We start from the raw sequence: 19644 nt of genomic DNA, 5'->3' as shown, positions 1-19644 counted from the left end.
AAATCAGTTGTCCATGATTGCATGAGTTCGTTTATGGATGCAAGTTCTATATAAATTTTTTATTTAAATTAAAGTTAGATAACATATAGTATCTTATTAGTTTCAAGGGTAGTATGTAGTGATTCATCAGTTGCATATAACACCCAGTGCTCATTACATCAAGTGCCCTCCTTAATGCCCATCTCCCAATTACCCTATCCCCCACCGACCTCCCCTCCAACAACCCTCAGTTTGTTCCCTATAGTTAAGAGTGTGTTACGGTTTGCCTCCCTGTTTTTATTTTATTTCTCCTTCCCTTACCCTATGTTCAATTCCACTGACTATATGTTTATTCTTATACTAATGGCCACTGTTTTTATTACTGTGCTTGGTAGTAAGTTTTGGAATTGGGAAATAGAATTCTCTAGTTCTGTACTTCCTCCATACTGGTTTGCTATTTGAGGACCCTTGCAACTCCATATGGATTTTAGAATCAGCTTGTTAATTTCTATAAAAGACAGCTGGGATTTTGGTAGGGGTTGCACTTAATCTGTTGATCAATTTGGGGAGTATTTTAACAATAATAAATCCTCAGTCCATAAGCATGGAGTGCTCTTCCATGTATTCAGGTATTTTAAAATTTCTTTCAACATATTTTATAGTTTTCGGTATATAAATCTCACAACGCTTTTGTTAAATTTATCCCTAAGTGTTTTGTATTTTCTTCTTTGATGCTATTATAAATAGAATTATTTTATTAATTTCATCTTAAGAATGTTAATTACTAGTGTATATAAATACAATTGATTTTTGTATACTGGTCTTATATCTTACATTCATGCTGAACTAATAGTTTTCAGTTTCGTGTGTGTGTGTATTACGATTTTCTATATTTAATAATATGTCTTCTGCAAATAGAGATAATTTTACATCTTTCCTTCCAATCTGAATGCTTGTTCTTCTTTTTCTTGCCTAATTGTTTTATTAAAATTACATTTATTAAAATGTAAATAAGATATGATATGAGGGAAGACAACACTGTCTTGTCTGTGGTCTTAGGAAAAAATTTTTGTCTTTCACCACGGAGTATGGTTTTATCTGTCGGTTTATCATGGACGCTATTTTTCAGGTTGAGCAACTTTCTTTCTATTCCTAGTTTGTTTAGCTTTTTATTTTTTTCAATCGTGAAGGATGTATTTTCTCAAATTCTTTTTTTGGGTGTGTCTGAGGTTGTGTGTTTTTGTCCTTTATTCTATTAATATGCTTTATTCCACTGATAATTTTTTTCAGATATTAATATCTGAAACCTTTTAGCTAGAGGTGAGAGATTAAGACCTTTTCAAGTATTCACACAACCCCACACACTTGTGACCTTCTAGATCTCCCCCACAAACCCACTGGAGCTTTTCAAAACCCCTCAGGGACATCTCATACCCACTTTTTAAAAAGTTTTTGACTCACCTCTTGCCTGCCCCAACCGGTATTGCTCCCTCAGGCAGCTGCCATGTTAAACAACTATCACTGATTGTTTTTAGCACGTGCTCTGGAAATAGGCTTTCCTCACTGAAAAGTCTCTGAGTCAAATAAAGACAAGCCCAGAAAATGGGGCTTTTTAAAGGACTCTGCAGACAAGTGAACCATTGAAAATTCAATGGGAATGGGTCTTTTGGGGGAATTCCAAATAGATTATGGCTGCTAGGCTGCTGGTTTTCACAGCTTCCATGGTTCTCATACTGGTGGCTTTCAAAGTTTCTGCGGATATTATGAGAGCAAGTTGGGAATAATGCAAGTTCTAATGCCGTAAATCTTGTTTCCTTTACTAAGATTCAGCCATTTTTTTTTCTTAACTAAATGATCTTCAGATTGTTGCAGGCCTTTGGTTAATTTCTAGACTACTGAAAAAGTTGGTTTTGACCATTCTTGCTAGTGTTCTCAATGATTTTATGGATTTTTGGATGCCCTTACTGAAAACATTTCAAAAATGTTCTCCCCGTGGCTTTTTACTTATAAACTAATTAAACTAAATAAAATGAGACATTCAGTTCCTCACCCATGCTAGCATATTTTAAGTGCTCAACAACAAAAGAGCTAATAATGACTGTGTTTTGATATTGCAGATACAAATGTTTGTATCATTGCAGAAAGTTCTTTTGAACAGGACCTAGAAGCAGGGTGGAATTCAAGATACCCTTGTTCATCCCTTTTGCCCTTCTAGGTCTGTCCCCCATAGCAACCACACTGGGGTGGACTCCCTGTGTACCTTTTCACCATTGGCTCGGAGACTGGACAGAGTTGCCATCTATTTGGAGTTCCTGAGGCTGACTAAAAATGGTACCCAGCTGCAGAACTTTACCCTGGACAGAAACAGTGTCCTTGTGGATGGTAAGGCTTCTTGGTCATTGGGGCAGGAGTGGGGGGGGTCCAACCTTCACATGTGGGGCCTTTCCTGGGAATCTGGAGACCCGGGGCTGAGTCAGCATTAAACTTCTTTAGGCTGACAGGAGGTGGCATACCCCCCAGGCTTTATCCACCATTGAGGGAGAAGAAGGCACACGCAGTGGGATATTGGAGATTCTTGCCTTTTTGGAGATAGGTCTGTAACCTCAGGCTGGTTACTTCCCCTCTCTGGAATTCTGTTTCTCGTCCCAGTACTGAAAGTCACATGGCCAGTGGTCAGTGAGGGACTCTAGNCCAGTGGGATATTGGAGATTCTTGCCTTTTTGGAGATAGGTCTGTAACCTCAGGCTGGTTACTTCCCCCTCTCTGGAATTCTGTTTCTCGTCCCAGTACTGAAAGTCACATGGCCAGTGGTCAGTGAGGGACTCTAGCTCTGAGCTGTATGTGAACCAGACTTGACAAGCATAGGGGATGGACTTCTTTTCTCCAAGACAGGCTGTATAAAAAGAGGACCTGTATAAATATGGACCTGACTTGGCCCATAGGCTATAGTTTGCCAAGTTCTGCTCTGGATCAGCACCATGCAGTAGAACTTTCCGCATGATGGGATGTTCTATATCTGTGCTGTCCAGTGTCATAGACACATGTGACTATTGGGTACTTAAAGTCTGGCCATTGTGACTGGCTTTTATAGTTACTGATTTTTAATGTTACCAAGGTACCAGATTTTTAACTTGATTTGATTAAAATTATTTTTAATTTAAGAAGCCACTTGTAGCTGCTCCATATTGGAAAGCACACCTGTAAGGAGTTGGCCAGGGAGAGGTTGTACAGTAGGGTGACCTGAAACTCTCCCCCGTGCCTGATGGGTGTGTGTCTCTACCCTGGGGGTTTATGTTGCAGTTGTGATAACAAGAATAGGCAATTGGAAAGTATTAGTTATTTGGTGTGAAATATAATTCATACTTGGGAGTGGTCATCAGAGAAGACTTCCTGGAAGAAATTACATTGTAGGTGAATCCTGGAAAATGAGTATAAAATAGCTTGGTAAAGGAGAAGGGGTGAATGTGTTTCTGGGCAGAAAAGAGAACATTTGAGTGGGAATTACAAATTTAGAACTGTCCCTTGGGCTTGCCATTCTCCCCCCAACCATCATAAGATAACCCAGCCCAATTTCAGTCCTCCTTGCCCAGAGGTATGAATTTGATTTAATTCATTACACTCCTGGAGTGCGATAATAGCCTTGGCTCATGTAGCAAAGTGTCCTCATTTTTTAGAGAAAAATGGGTGAATATCATGATTTCTGCTTCAACATTTCAGTGAAAATATGAATGAAGCAAGGTTGACAAGTGCTGACAATTTATACATTGGATGAAATAGTTTTAATTGGGTGAAATATATATTGTTAAGTCTAGATGATGTATGTTTTGATATTGTTCTATTTTTCTGTGTATTTGAAAAGTTTTATTTAAAAAGCATAAAAACAAAACAAAACAAAGCATAAAACACACTCACATGCATTCTCCATTTCATTCACTTCCAGGGTATTCTCCCAACAGAAATGATGTCTTGACTGAGAATTCTGGTAAGCCTCAAAGAAACCCCAGCCCAAGATGGGGAAGGAATGTCTTGATGCTGTACCTAGTCAAAGAAAACCATGTACCCAGAGTCTTGATAATGATGAAAGCTGAACAACCCATGTCAGGGACTGTTAGGCACAGCGCAGGGAGAACAGGAGCCCTAGGGGAATGCCAGGAAGTGACCCACACCAGCACTTGTCTCCGCAGACCTCCCTTTCTGGGCCATCATCCTTATCTGCTTGGCGGGACTCTTGGTACTCATCACATGCCTGGTCTGCTGCTTCCTGGTAAGTAAGGAGGCTTGCTTGTCTTTTTACTATTGGGTTATAAGAGTTCTTTATCTTTTATAAATATATGTCCTTTGCTGGGAATATGTTTTATGAATTTTTCTCACAGTTTGTGTGTATCTTGCTTTTTTCTTTTTTTAAATTATTTTTTAAAGATTTATTTATTTGAGAGAAAAAGAGTATGAGCAGATGGAGGGGCAGAGGGAGAGGGAGAGAGAGAATCCTCAAGCAGACTCCCCACAGAACGCAGAGCCTGATGTGGGGCTCAATCCTAGGACCCTGAGATCATGACCTGAGCTGAAATCAAGAGTCGGCCTCTTAACTGACTGAGTCACCCAATGCCCCTTGCTTTCTCCTTCTTTTAAACAACAGAAGTCTTAGGGAAATATAAGTGAAAGTCATAATGAGATACTATGACACAAGAGGACGGCTAAAATTAAAAAGATTGACTCTGACAAGTGGTGGTGAAGATGAGGAACTACCAGAACTCTCAAACAGTGCTCGTGAGAAATAGCATGGATGCATCTTTAAAGGATACATATACCTACCCAGCCGTTCCACTCCTAGGAATTCATGCAAGAAAAATAAAAGAATAGAATAGAATAGAATAGAATAGAATAGAATAGAATAGAATAGAATAGAATAGAATATCTATACAAAGACTTTTACCCAAATATTTATAATAACTTTATTTTACTACCCCAAAACTGAAAACAACACAGAGGTCCATCAACAGGTGAATGGATAAACAAACCGTGGTTAAACCCACAATGGAATACTAATTCAGCAATAAAAAGGAATGAATTATAAATACATGCACTGACATGGAGCGAAAGAAGCTAGATAACGATGAGCCCATAGTGTATGATCCTGTTTGTAAACGCAGAATACGAGCTAATCTACAGGGAAAGCAATCAGATCGGGGGTTGCCTGGGAACGAGAATGTGTTTGCAAATAGCAGGGAAGGAGGAATTACAAAGGAGCATGAGGACACTTTTGGGGATGACGAGCATTCCTCGTCTTATTTGTGATGGTTCACGAAGTCATAATCAAAACTTAGGAAACGTTCACTTTACATGCATACAGTTCATTGTACACTGTGTGGAGGAGGAGGGAGCGGTTATGAATGGGATATCGGAGAAGAGGGTAGAAAAACAGAGTTAAAGGGAAGAGAGACGAGAAAGAGATAAAAGAGGGACAAGGCATGCATGAGAGAAAATGAAGTAGAAAAGGGTCGAGAGACACACGGGGGGCAGCAGGCACCTGTGGCTTTGGCCATCCCCATCCCTGTGGTCCCGGGCCATTCTCATGCCCTCTCCTTGCCCTCGCAGGTCACTGTCCGCCGGCGGAAGAAGGAGGGAGACTACGAGGTTCAGCAGCACAGCCTGGGCTATTACCTGCCACACCTGGACCTGAGGAAGCTGCAGTGAGAGCTCCGCCTGAGGCTGCAGCGGAGCTTGGCTGGAACAGGAATAAACCACATTGGTCGGACACAGTCTCTGGGCCCTTCTTGACTTGCCCCTGACTAGTTCACAGGGGATCAAGATGGAAGGTTTTCCCTTTCACTGAGTCTTGAAGGACAACTGTCTTTTGGTTTCACGCCATTTCGTCCCTCAGAGGCACCAGAACTGGCAAGAGACCCAGACATTGTCATCATGGAACATCAACATCCCACCTCAGTGCGAGGTTTCCCTTCCTCGAAACCGTGGAGCACACCTCCCCTTGGCTCTAGTGCCGGCCACGACACCCACGTCCGTTCCTCCATGTTTCCCCACCCCCAAAGTCCCCCTAACACTGTCTCATTCCCTGAAGCTCAGGTTCACCAGGACTTCCAGACCAGTCTGCCTCAGTGGCTCCTCTCCCTTCGTGGGTCCTCCAAGATGGGAAATGGTCCAAGAAGGAATGAGTGAGTCAGGAAGGACTTGGAGCTGAAATCACTAGGTATCCGGGAAGCCTCAGTCCCAGAGAAATCCCAAGGCTTGAGAGCCATAATGTCTGCTTTGGATATAAAGATAAATAACACTCAGTGGGAAAGAAGAAACCTGAGGAGAAAGCTAGATAGTCTTTCTTCATCTTTCTCTGCACTGACTCCAGCTGTCTCCCAACAGAGGAGGGTCTCCCAGCAAGCAGCCCCAGATGAGCTAGGCACGAGGCAAGCTGTGCTGTCTTGCTTTGGGATTGTGGGAATAGTTGGCGTGATCTCTACACATTTTGCAGACGACCACAGCTGAAGACACCCAAGGCAGAGAAGTCACAGCAATGCCACCCATTCAAACTGATTTGGTGTGAGCTTCATATCCTCAGTCTTAAGCAGTCATTCTCTGAGAATGCCTTCTCTGGAGATTATAATAATGATAACGAGAACTATCATTGTTGACGCCTTAATATCTACTAAGCAACATGAGTGGCAAACTTTCCCAGCTGCACTCTCAATCTCTAGCCCCCACGTGCATCATCTCAGGTACCTCCCCACCCCTTGAGAGCTGTGTTCCCATTTTATAGCTGATGACATGGAGGCTCAGAAATACTAAACAACCAGGAAGCAAAAAAAAAATTACTAAGAACCTAAATTAACACCTCACCACACTATCTGTCAAAGAAAAAGAGAAAAAGCTTTCTGAACTACAGACACACTCAACGTTGACCTGCCAAAGGCCTTCAGTCCAAGACCCAGTCAACTATTGTTGACATCAGGAAGCAGAAATGTGAATCCAGAAAAATGTAGCAGGAGTCATGAGGAAAAGAAAAAATTCGGTGTATCTAAATCAGAATTAGTTTTAAAACAAGATGTTAAAACACATTCTAAAATTCCAGATGAGTGCCTCATGGAAGAATAGAGGAGAGAAGATTCAAATTTAAAATAACTCATTTTTAGGGAAGATAGAAATGTTACAAATATTATTTTTTAATAACTCATTCTCAGATACTGATGATTCCATGAGACAAAAGTTAAGTAATGATGAAAAGGATTGGAATATTACCGCAGGCTGCTCAAGTAAACTGACAATTAAATCCCAGTGAGCTGTAGCTCAGTGATAGATGAATGATGCTGCAGGCGGTCTGTCATGACATCGTGATCTCCAAAATGGCACATCAGTGTTCATGAATCAAGTTTCCAACACGTACAGATATTTTCAAAAGTGAGAAGTCTGTTATTCCCTTGTACTGAACTCTGAATTAACATGCAACAAAGAACAGAAAAATAGAGACCTACAAATAGATATCTTCTTTGAGAACATAAAAAAAATATTATGTCGGAATCTATTGGAATATTAACACAAAAAGAATAGTCCGTTTCAGCTAGGCGTGTTTTACCCTGACTGTGAGGGCAGAACACTAAATATTCCCATGATTTTGACCAGTCTCTGTTGATTTTAAAATACAAATAACATACACAGGAAGGAAAGATAACAGTACAACATGGAAAGATCTCCTTTCTCCCCTTGCCAGAAACCCAGTCTTGCAGCTCAGAAAGATCACTGTCTCTATTGTCTGTGTCACACAAAATAATTTAATACAAGAAAGTACTGGTACATATTAAAGTTTTGAGGGCTCAGAGCGCAAAGACATAGTGGACACTGCAGAGAGACTAATAAAGTGCCGTGCTCCATTTCATCTGAGCTAGCTTCTCTCTTTTTTGGTGGTGCTTTTCGGGATGTCCTTCTTGGCCCCTCCTTTTCTCTGCCTCTCTAGCGAGTCTGTCTACAGCCAGTGCTGTGGCCAACCTTTCTCTTGCTGTCTTCACTTTCCTTTCCTGCTTCTTGATATCTTCCTCAGTCACCAGAAATTGTTTGCACAGGAGCTGTGGGATACCCAGACCAGCTCCTGGAACCTCCTTTGCCAAATCCGAAGACACGGCAGGGGTGGGTGTGGAGCTGGAGTTCAGACCACCTGCAAGAACACCTGGCAGATATTCACCTGTGCACCTAGGTGCAAGTTTTTGCAAGGCTTTGGCAAGATCCAGAGTGCTTAATGGTTCCCCCGCGCTGCTGCGAGCCTGGAGACCTTGCAGCCTCTTCTGCCAGCACACCTGTTGGGGTTTGTCCAAGGTTTCCTCCCAGGGATGGCATCTGACCTCATTGCCAGGATGGGATGTGATTCTGGTAACTGGCTTCTTGAATATGTAACTGGACATCCTCAAAGGGATTGAGACACTTAAACGAGACTTTGGTTTGGATTGGTTTCCACAATCATGTTGCTTCCTCTGTGGAGTCTTGACCATCATACTTCTTTTCCTTTTACCCTATAAAAATAAATCATGAGATTGGATTAAAATGACAAGTGAAGGCTGCCTTAGCACCATTGTATCAGTTATCTTGTACTTCCACCTTCCTTCTCTACCTCTGAGGATAGATCTGACCTGTGTCCTGGGATGTCATCAAATAGATTTGGGTCAAAACTAGAAAGTTCATGGTCAAAATTCAGGACCTACTCCAGATCATTTCTCCTTCACCATCTTGTAAGACCCTCTCTTTTATGATTTATTCTCACTTGTCCTTGTCACTCTCAACCATACAAATCCTGGCCTTCCTCCCCACCCCCAGACACACGGTGCCCGGTCTTTTTTTTTTAAATCTCCAGCCCCACCATTCTTCTGCGTTAGGTGACTATTCATTTGGTCAACCTGTTGACCACTTGGTTTTCATAGCTCCTTCAGAGCTTAAACCAATAGTGAAATTATCATCCACCCCACTCTTAACAACTCACTCCAATATCCTAGACGTTTACATCAACCCACATGGTCATGGTCCAAATAAATAATTCAGAAAACATATTCACCCACCACAATTCCTGATTTTCAGTTTTCACTCAAACACTTATACCATAGTTAACCTGTCCCTCAAGGTTGGAAGTGATGCCAGATCACCATATCTTCACCTTACTTTCTCTCCTATTCCTAGCAATCCTGGATTCCATGGTCTATGATCTCAATAATTCCCTTGGAATAATTCAGAATTCCTTAACACTTACCGTATCTGCCTTGTAAAATTTCAAATCTGGAAGACCCTGGTTATCCACCATGCCATAGCTTCTGCTAATCTTAGGACAACTGCTGAGAAGAGCACACATAATTTAGTACCACTATAAATCCAAAATCATCTGCACCCACTGCGAAGCATCCATCGTGCCTGGAAGTTTTACTTTATTTTTACGTGTTGGCACATTTATTCCATGGCTTTATGCAAAGCTTGTTTCAAACATTCCCTACTTTTCTTTTTACTTCATACACATCCAAGATCCCTTAACTTGCCTGATATCTCACAGAGAAATGGCCCTTTATACTCCTCCCTGTTCATTGTGAATCACTGAGAAAAGGTCATTTACACCCTGTGCTCCTGGGGCCTCATCTTCAAGCCCCTCCTCCGACCACCCCACTCTTCCCCCTGCTCTCCCCATTCGGTGGCTGCCTCCTTGATAAGGTCACAGTGACTCGTTACTAGACCCAGTAGGAACTTTTCAGTATTCATATGACAAGATCTTTAAGGGGAACACTTACAGGTAAGTTTGCAACAACTTAGATATGTGAATCCTATTTGACATCTGTGAATAGTATACAGTCTAAATACAAAGCAGATACATCCAACAGAATTCAACTTACAAAATGAGATGGTGTTGTAAGTGGAAAGTGCTGGATTTCTGATACTCAGCACACACAAAAATGTAAACTATCTCTGTTAATTTTTACATTGATTGCATGCACAGGTAAAAATATCTTGGTTGTAATGTTTTAAAATATACTATTAAAATTCACTCCACACATTTGTTTTTATCTTTTTAAGGTGGCTACTAAATTTTTAAAAATCCATATTACAGAGTGCTTAGTGGTCCTATTGACAGTACTGATCAAGCCATGTGTAGAAATAAAGCCCAGAGCAAAATGTCTGGGAAAAACTTTCCCAAGGAGAGGAGTCTCCCTCCACCCCATAGCAAGATACAGCACACACACACACACACACACACACACACACACACACACACACAGAGTAGACGTCCCACCATGACTTCTCAAATGCCATGAGGTTGCACTCCCACAGAGTCCAAACTGGACTTGATCTCAAGAGAGAAGTCAGAAGTCCATATAATTTATCAATTAGGAATAGCCAAACCAGAGACTATGCATAAATATTTTTTGTGAGTTGCCCATCATTGGCTTCTATCATAAATTCAATTTGTTTGGGAAACTCTTTCAGGGACGGTCATTTTAAAAATACACAGAATGTGTAAATAATAATCACTCTAGCCAATAAATAAAAATGAGATGATAGAACACAATATCATCATTATCAAATCACTGCTGGATTTGTGAGTCAGGGAACAGATGAGGTTGGATTAATGAGGACTCATCAGGCTGATTCTAATTGCACAGCCACGATATGGATATTACACTAAGACTTCTGCAACATGGCAGCCCTCCCAACTGTTTAACCACCGCGGCCCACCAACCAGACCAGCTGTTGCCGGCAAATCCCCTGGCTCCACCCCTCTGACAATACCTGGAGGATTTTCCCCACATCTCTCTCTGCCATTGCATTCTTCCACCTGCTACAGACCAAGGAAACATTTTCTCCAAGGTTCATGTTCTGTGTGTGTGCCAAGCTGTGGGGGTCACCCTTCCCTCCCAGGTAAAGAGAAGGATCAGGGTGCTGGCCTGGGAGCTGTAGGGACTGGACAAGGACTAGGATTTGCTGACACAGAGAAGGGAATCTATAGTGTACAGGGTTAGCAGGGTCCAAGAACCCCCAGTAATTCCTGGGTAGAAGCAGAGAAGAGGATGCCAGACAAAGCAAGTATGTTCGATATGATATTCTTGGGAATATCAGGGGGACGTGTGTGACGTAGGTAATACATTCATAAATGTTGTTCATTCATATATCCATCCTTTGTTATGGAGTACTTTCTACATACATCAAGGCACCGGCTTTTGCCCTCTGGAGCTTACAGTCCATGCCAGAAGAATTTATGAATTTTATTTGTAATGTACAGATATAGCACTTGAGATATGTTAGATGTTCCAAGCCTTTTTCAAACATTTACTCCTTTAATAGCTCTCCATGACCTCACAAAGTAGGTGCCCTTGTTGTTATGCCAATGACAGATGGAGAAACTGAGGCACAGACAAGGTAAGTAACTTTCCCAAGGTCAAATATCTAATAAATGATAGAGCTGGAACCCAGGCCTGTTTTGCGTGGTATTCTGTGCTCTGTCCCCTGCTTGTAATTCTCATCTCTGAGTCTACTCATCAGATACGTGTGTCACCAACCCACAGGTGTTGCAGATATAAGCTCCTGTACGCCTGGTGATGTCAAAAGGAAGTCGTTGCTAGCATGGACCCCACTGTGCAGGTTGGGAGACTGGAGAGGCCCCCAGTGGCACAAAGGCTTTTCCAGGACAGGGAACTGACAGAGAAAAAAAGAGGACTGAACTCAGCTCTGTCCCTTCCAAGCTGGGACCCTGGTGACACCCCCAAGGAGCGGCGGGGCGGCCTGGTGGGTATTTGTGTACCGTTACGGAGATGACACGGCCAAGTGGGGCGAGCAGTCAACAGGCTAGTGGAGGCTTTGGGTGGGTTTCAGTGGAGGAAGGGGCCCAGGAAATGGAATCTTGAAGAAGCAACCTCACTTCCTTGGTGACAGAACCCAACAGAATTCTGGTCACCAGGCACCCACATTCTAGAGACAGCCCCTCACCCAGCTCACCTGACCAGAGATGCTCAACAGAGCAACAGGTGGTCCCGTCATTTCCCCGCTTTCCGAGGCTCTGGCCTCAGGAGAGCCAAGAGTGAGAACCTTATCAGTCGCTGCAGACATTGGCTCAGCCCTTATTTCTAACACCTCTGGCCATTCGGCACAGGGTACCCTAAGGTAACACAGGGCAGCCCAGACAGGTCAGTCCAGGCCAGGCCACAACCGTGATCCCACCAGGGCAGCCCCACGCCCTTTCCCCCTTCCTGTGTGTGTGGAGGGAAGGGGGGTAAAGCAGGAAACGGGGAGCGGGTGCCTTCCTGGGCAGGAGCAGGTTGTTAGGTGTGGGAAACCTGGCACTCTGTCGCGTGCATCCCCCAGCTCATGGCTGGCAGGATGGGAAGGTGAGTTCTGGGTACCAAGCACCTTTACCCACATTCCAACCCTCAAGGTATCATCTCATTCCCTACCTGGCTGGAGGTCTATGCAGATGCTCTTCTGTGCTGGGTCTTGGGAGCAAACTGAGGGTCCTCATTACCTCCTGTGGTTTTGTCCAAGCAGGCGCCTGAAACCTTCTCCCCAGTTACTCTTTAAGAGCTTTATGGATTAAAATGGGTCCCAGGGGAAATAGGCATTCAGGTTTTATCTCTTAAGTCTCCATCACATTTTTAGGCTTTTGAACAATAAACCACTCAGATACATAACATGATATGTTTATTCATTCAGATATTAGAAAACAATCAAAACTCTTTTACCTCTATTTATCAAGGGATTTCCCCCTCCCTTTTGAAGAGTCCCTTTCTACACCTACCCTCAGCGATGGAGACTCACAGTTGGTCTTCCGTCTCGGATTAATGCTACCCCTGAGGATATGCTGCTATATCTAGCTACGTCTTCCACCACTGAATACACGGTATGTTCTCCACTGCTTCAGCCACTCCGCTACCCCTGAAAACTCGTCTCCTAACTAAGAACTTTTCAGACCCCCCTTCGTGTACCTTCTGTGTTTTGTTTTGCCAACTGACAGTATAAAGATTCATATTTCGGTCAAATATCTAAGTTATACATGCTTTTTCCGTGTTGTATTTGAACTACTTTAGAAAAGTTTTTAAATTTAAATTTTAGCTTTAAAACTTTCTCTGAATGCAGACATCAGCCAAATTTTAAAAGACGTAATATATTCTCCTTAATTTTAAATAATCATGTTCCAACTTAGTTGAAATGCTGAATTTATCAAATACTAAACTGCCATATATACAAGGGTTTTCTTCTGGAACCTCCATATCCTTCAATTTGTTGGGGGTTTTCCTTCCATACCAAATTTTAGAGAATGTTGTGGTATATTACTTTTTCCATATCCCCTTGTTGTTCACCTTGTTGTTCACCCTTGTTGTTCACCCCCCCCAAAAAAAGTTCTTATTTCTCTTTGAAAAATTTCACTTCCAAGGTGCCTGGGTGGCTCAGTCAGCTAAGTGTCCAACTCTTGATTTTGGCTCAGGTCATGACCTCAGGGTCTGGGATAGAGCCCCCCCTCAAGTCCCATGTGGGGCTTTGAGTTCAGCAGGGAGTCTGCTTGAAGGTTCTCTCCCCCTGCCCCACCCCAACCCATACGCCTGCGCCCTCTCTCTCTCTGTTTCCATCTCTCTCTCTCTCTCTTCAATAAATAAATCTGTAAGAGAAAAGAAAACGAAAAGAAAAATTTCACTTCCTTGTGCATTTAAGAATCAACATCTTGGGGCGCCTGGGTGGCACAGCGGTTAAGCGTCTGCCTTCAGCTCAGGGCGTGATCCCAGCGTGATGGGATCGAGCCCCACGTCAGGCTCCTCCGCTATGAGCCTGCTTCTTCCTCTCCCACTCCCCCTGCTTGTGTTCCCTCGCTCGCTGGCTGTCTCTATCTCTGTCGAATAAATAAATAAATAAATCTTTAAAAAAAAAAAAGAATCAACATCTTCATCTAAAAATTACATTATGATTCTATTCTAACTTTATTACATTGAATCAAATATTTGGGGTGAAGATGAATTCTTTACAATACTGTAAACCATTGATAAATACAGTTTATTTAATCACGGGCNATTCTTTAAAAAAAAAAGAATCAACATCTTCATCTAAAAATTACATTATGATTCTATTCTAACTTTATTACATTGAATCAAATATTTGGGGTGAAGATGAATTCTTTACAATACTGTAAACCATTGATAAATACAGTTTATTTAATCACGGGCTTTATTTCCTTTTTAATGTTTTATCATTTTTTCATGTTATCTATTGCATTTGTTTTAGAATTTATTGACATTATTATTGTCATCGCTTTGAGTATATGTGCTGCCGAAGCGAGCACTACCAATTGCTTTGAGTTTATTTTCCTCTTCTTTTTAAAATTTCTTGAGGTGGGAGCTTAGATTAGTGATTTCCGACTTTTCCTCTTTTCTAATGTAAGCGTTTAGCTCTACAAATTTCCCTCTAGGGACTGCATCATCTGCATGCAACAAATTTTGATATGTTGTATTATTTTCATCTTTTTTTTAATTTAAATTCAATTAGCCAAGGTATAGTACATCATTAGTTTTTGATATAATGTTCAGTGGTTCATTAGTTGAATGTAACACACAGTGCTCATCATATCACGTGCCCTTTTTAATTCCCATCACCCAGTTACCCCAACGCTCCAACCACCCCCCTTTCTGCAACCCTCCAGTTTGTTTCCCAGAGTCAAGTGTCTCATACGGTTTGTCTCCCTCAATGATTTCTTCCTATTCAGTTTTCCCTCCCTTTTCCTATTGTCCTCTACATGTTCCACATATGAGTGAAACTATATGATAATTGCATTTCTCAGATTGACTTATTTCACTTAGCATAATACCCTCCAGTTCCATCCATGTCTATGTAATTCCATCTTTTTTAGAAGTTCATTGGAGAGTGCTTATTGAACCATAAATTATTTATAAACGGGTTGATTAATTTCCAGTTATTTGGAGGCTCTTTTGTTATCTTTATGTTGTTGATTTAAGGATGGTTCTATTATGGTCAGAGAATACACCCTGTATGATTTCTATTTATTTCAATTTGTTGACGTTTGTTTTATGACCCAGTATGTGTTCTGTCTTGGTGGATGTTCCATGCGAACCTGATAAGAATGTGTATGAGCTGTTGTTGGATGTAGCGTCCTATAAATGTCAATTGAGTGTTCTACAAATGTTAATTGGATACTGATATTTAATGACATTGTTCAGTTCTTCTATATCTTTGTTGACTTTTTGTCTAGTAGTGCCATAAATTTCTGAGGGGGGTGTTGAAGTCCCCGATTATAATTTTGGATCCCTCTATTTTCCCTTCCAGTTACTTTTTGTTTTAGATTCTGATTTAATTATGAGCATTTTCAAGAATACAGCAATTGAAAGAACTTTACAGTGAATCCCTGCATACTCACCCCATAGATTTTACCATTTTAATGTTTTGCTATACTTGTTTGTTTTAGCATATAGCTATCATCTAGCATCAATAAAACCATCCTATGTTTTGATACACTTCTCTCTTTCTCTTTTTCCAGCTTTATTAAGAGATGGTTGACAAACAAAAATTGTAATATTTAGGTTGTACAATGTGGTGTCTTTTTTTATAGTGTACAATGTGATGATATATCAGTTTTTGATTCACATATTTTGATTCTCTGTTGTAATCACTATCTTCTTGCTGGAATGCTTCTTTTACCATCAAGTAATTCTCTTGTCCCTTGTAATTTTCTTTGATCTGAAATTTACTTTTGGCGTGTTCTTTCTCCAGTTCCTTCCTCTCCAAGATCCTCTCTCTGTCTTTAATTCAGAGAATAAGGGATGCCACGTGCCACCACTGGAAGGGAATGGAAGTTCAGAGTCTCATTCCATCTCCACTGACAATATGCTAGCTGGGAAAGGGAGTGCAACCCTTTGTTGCCTGCTGATAGCACTTGGTTGGACCGGGAAGGAGTGAATGACCAGACTTCCTACTCATTCTCCCCTGACACTGATCCAGCAGGCTATCTTTTACCACACCAGTGGGAGACAAAGAAACAGACTCCCAGCTCTGTGTCCACTGATGCTTCAGTGGAATAGGAAAGCACCCACCTGGGATGCCTGCTGTTGCCCAGCGAATGGCAAGAGTCCCCGTGTCTGGCTTCCTCTTTGTTGGTGCTGCTGGTGGGACAGAAAAGTGTCTTCCTGGGGCATCTGCTGCTGCTGAATCAGGGAGTCAGTAGAGACCAAGTCAACATGTAAGAAAGTGCCTGCCTGGGCTGCCTGAGCTGATGGTAGGAAATAGGTGTCTATACTCCCCACTCAGTTCCCACTGACAGCACAGAGTTTGAGTAGGGTAGGGTGGGCATCACAAAAAGTGTTTCTGTCCTGCTGAGTTTCCCATGACCTGACCCTTTAGCTAGAGAGAATACGCTTGTCTAAGAGCTCTTATTTTGCCTGGGTCTCTTGGTGATTCCAAGTTGCAGGCATCTATGGCGATCAGAATTGTGTAAATGGGAAATTTTAATAAAATGTAAGGAACTTGTTGCTGTGTCATTCCTCAAGTGTTGAGATCTTTAGCCAGTCCACCTTCCTCTTTCTATCTTTTAGTCTTCATACAATTATTTGTTGAATTATTTCCAAGGCTTTAGATTATGTTTAGCAGGAAGAAACAGGGAAAAGTTAGTCTATACCATCTCGTCCCAAACCATGAGCCACATTTTTTCCTTTACTATTTGGGTATTTCTTCCCCCCCCCCATTTGGGTATTAAGTTTTTGCTTCCTATTTTTCATGTTTTGTTGATCTAAACAGGAGTTCTTTTTATCTCTTGTATTTTCAACGTGTTATCCTCAGGTGTAAAATCTTCTTATGCATTGGTTTTGTGTGCAGTCACCATGATGTGCTTACTGATTATAAGTCAAATTGCGATGGGGCACTGGGGTGGCTTGGTCGGTTAAGCGTCTGACTCTTGATTTTGGGTCAGGTCATGATCTCAGGGTCGTGGAATGGAGCCCTGCATGGGGCTCAGTGCTCAGCAGGGAGTCTGCTTGAGATTCTCTCTCTCCCTCTCTCTATGCCCCTCCCCCCACTTGTGCACTCTCTCTAAAAGAATAAATAAAAATAAATAAAATGAAAATCAAATTGTGAGTAGAACCTCTAGGATTTCCTGGGCAGATGATTTTGTCCTTAGGAACATTAGTGATGCTGCAGATATCCTTGTCCGGGTCTCATATAATGTTTGGGAGTTGTCCCAGTCCTTAACCATTAGTGATTGTTATGGGCTCAAACATGCACCACCCCCTTCCACTACAATTCCTATGTCGAAGCCCTAACTCCCGGTGTCTCAGAATGTGACTGTATTTGACGATAAGGTCTTTATAGAGGTAATTAAGGTAAAATGGGGTCAACAGGGCAGAGCCTAATCAAATGACTGGCATCTTTATAAGAAGAGGAAGTATCTTCCTAGATGTGAGGCAGAGAGCAGAAAAATAATAAAGTGATGCTATACTTAACTATATCCAAAGAAAACTGTAGTTTTATTAAATCATTTTTTACATACTCTTTGCTTACTTGTTAGAATAACACATATTTTATTAATGAAAAGAGAATTCAATAAGAAATTTTAAAATCAGACAATATGTGTTAAAATTTCTATGAAATATGAAAATTTTAGCAATATGCTGCATCAATTCCCTCATCTGTAAAATGTAGATAGATAATAGCACCTTCCTTATAGATCTGCTGTGAAAATACTCAGGAGTGATGTGCATAAAATGCTTATCATCATGTATGTTGGAAAGTAATGCTCTCTTTTTCCACGAGGATGATTATAGCTTTTTTTATGCTGAAGACTGAAGTTTTCAAAATATATCCTGTTGTTGCAAAGTGGATCACTTTTATAAATTATTCTTACAGTTTGATGATTCCTTTGGAATACAAATTTAGGCTTCTGTGCGTGTATGCATGTGTGTGTCTGCCTATATACCTATATCTTAAATAATACTTAAAGCCTTATAATGAAAAGCTATCCTCCTCACTCTTTTCTGACTCCCAGAAACAACTTTATCATAAATTGTAACTCTGTGTTCCTAAATTAGCTCCTTATACAGTGCTTTCATTTTTCAGCTTTTGACTTTTTCTAATAACTCCTCTGAAAAAATAGCATGTAGTTCTCTTACATATCTTTTTTTTAAAGATTTTATTTATTTGACAGAGAGAGACAGTCAGCGAGAGAGGGAACACAAGCAGGGGGAGTAGGAGAAGAAGAAGCAGGCTCCTAGTGGAGAAGCCTGATGTGGGGCTCGATCCCAGAACGCTGGGATAATGCCCTGAGCCCAAGGCAGACGCTTAACGACTGTGCCACCCAGGTGCCCCAGTTCTCTTACATATCTTAAAACATAATTTCCCTTATCCAATATAATTGTTTAATGAATTAGGATAAACCAAAATTCAATGTCTATTGTTTTATTACATAAATATTTAGCATTTTCTGACATATGAATCTTATCTGTTGATATGCCAGGTAGGATATTATGAACACATTTTCTTTCTCATTTTTAAAAAAGATTTTATTTATTTATTTGACACAGAGAGAGACAGCCAGAGAGAGAGGGAACACAAGCAGGGGGAGTGGGAGAGAAAGAAGCAGGCTCCCAGTGGAGGAGCCTGATGTGGGGCTCGATCCCAGAATGCTGGGATCACGCCCTGCGCTGAAGGCAGACGCTTAAGGACTGAGCCACACAGGCGCCCCAGAGCCACCCAGGCGCCCCTCTCATTGTTTTTTTTAACCTTTTAAATGGTGAAATTCTCTTCTTTATTCTTTTTTCCTTTCAATTCATCACTGGTTTATCCCTTTCCACCAGAAATTTAAATCTCTTTTCTGTAGATCCAGATGCATGGGACAGTTTGTCAGTTACAGTTGTTGCTTGCAGACATCCCTCTTGGGCTTGAGGATATACATATGCATACATATACCCCTATATCTAAAAGGATAGAGGAGGAAAGGATGTTTATCTCTGGGCAAAGGACTGGGAGACAGTGCTGGGAGTGAGGATATTTTACTGACTTTGTATCACTTTTTAAAGTTTTCCTATATGTGTATTTATGACCTAGTACCCTCCCTGTCCCCCCAAAATTCTTAAAATAGCGTTAGATCTCTTAAGGCAAGTTGTAGAGCAATGTGCGTACGTAATCCATTTTTAAAGAAATTAAGACAGCAAACATGCACCAAAAAATTTAAAGCCCTAAATATGGACACGTCGTTCTTTAGGGTTGTGTGAGGCTGTGTGAACGTGGAAAAAGGATTGCATAAAATGAAGCATGAGAGACTATGGACTCTTGACAAACTGAGGACTTGGGGGGGGTGGGGGGGAATCTGATAGGCTGGTGATGGGTATAAGGAGGGGACGTATTGCATGGTGCACTGGGTGTTAAATGCAACTAATGAATCATCGAACTTTACATCAAAAACCAGGGATGTACTGTATGGTGACTAACATAATATAAAAAATATTAAGAAAAAAAGTTTCTAGCGCATCCTGCTGCTAGCGCGGTCTAGGGATACACGTAAAGCCCCGCCTCTAGCCCCGCCCCGGGAGCTGAATTCCTCCCACCGCCCCGCCCATCAGCCTATTCCAGCCACACTCCGGCCCCTGGAATTAGTCTCCGCCCACCATACTTCCCCTTGACCACGACCCCGCCCACTTCCACGCCCCAGACCTTGTC

The 19644-nt window shown here is 41.6% G+C and overlaps 2 protein-coding genes across 4 annotated transcripts in view; one reads left to right on the top strand and one right to left on the bottom strand.

Moving 5' to 3' along the window:
* The window catches only part of LOC100473192 (mucin-16), a 42441-nt gene extending 34667 nt beyond the window's left edge, over window positions 1-7774 (top strand). The window contains 4 exon segments of the mRNA XM_034660029.1: window positions 2195-2361; window positions 3920-3961; window positions 4164-4243; window positions 5575-7774. Coding sequence (XP_034515920.1) covers window positions 2195-2361; window positions 3920-3961; window positions 4164-4243; window positions 5575-5673 — 388 coding nt within the window. The 3' untranslated portion in view covers window positions 5674-7774.
* A 23-nt stretch (window positions 7775-7797) lies between these two features.
* Window positions 7798-11801, bottom strand: MBD3L1 (methyl-CpG binding domain protein 3 like 1). 3 transcript variants are annotated; one of them, XM_034657720.1, is made up of 3 exons: window positions 10738-10757; window positions 9215-9296; window positions 7798-8486 (listed from the first exon to the last, which is right to left on the bottom strand). In XM_034657720.1, exons 1-3 carry the CDS (start codon window positions 10755-10757, stop codon window positions 7833-7835), a joined length of 756 nt encoding a protein of 251 aa, XP_034513611.1. In that variant the 3' UTR covers window positions 7798-7832. The 3 variants fall into 3 exon arrangements, with proteins under 3 accessions (XP_034513611.1, XP_019658043.2, XP_011226642.3); XM_019802484.2 differs by lacking the exons at window positions 9215-9296; window positions 10738-10757 and adding an exon at window positions 11747-11801; XM_011228340.3 differs by lacking the exons at window positions 9215-9296; window positions 10738-10757 and adding an exon at window positions 9027-9113.
* Window positions 11802-19644: the final 7843 nt, after the last annotated feature.

This window comes from Ailuropoda melanoleuca, chromosome 4 (genome assembly GCF_002007445.2).
Source record: "Ailuropoda melanoleuca isolate Jingjing chromosome 4, ASM200744v2, whole genome shotgun sequence".
NCBI lineage: Eukaryota > Metazoa > Chordata > Mammalia > Carnivora > Ursidae > Ailuropoda > Ailuropoda melanoleuca.
This window is presented reverse-complemented; position numbering and strand designations above follow the sequence as displayed.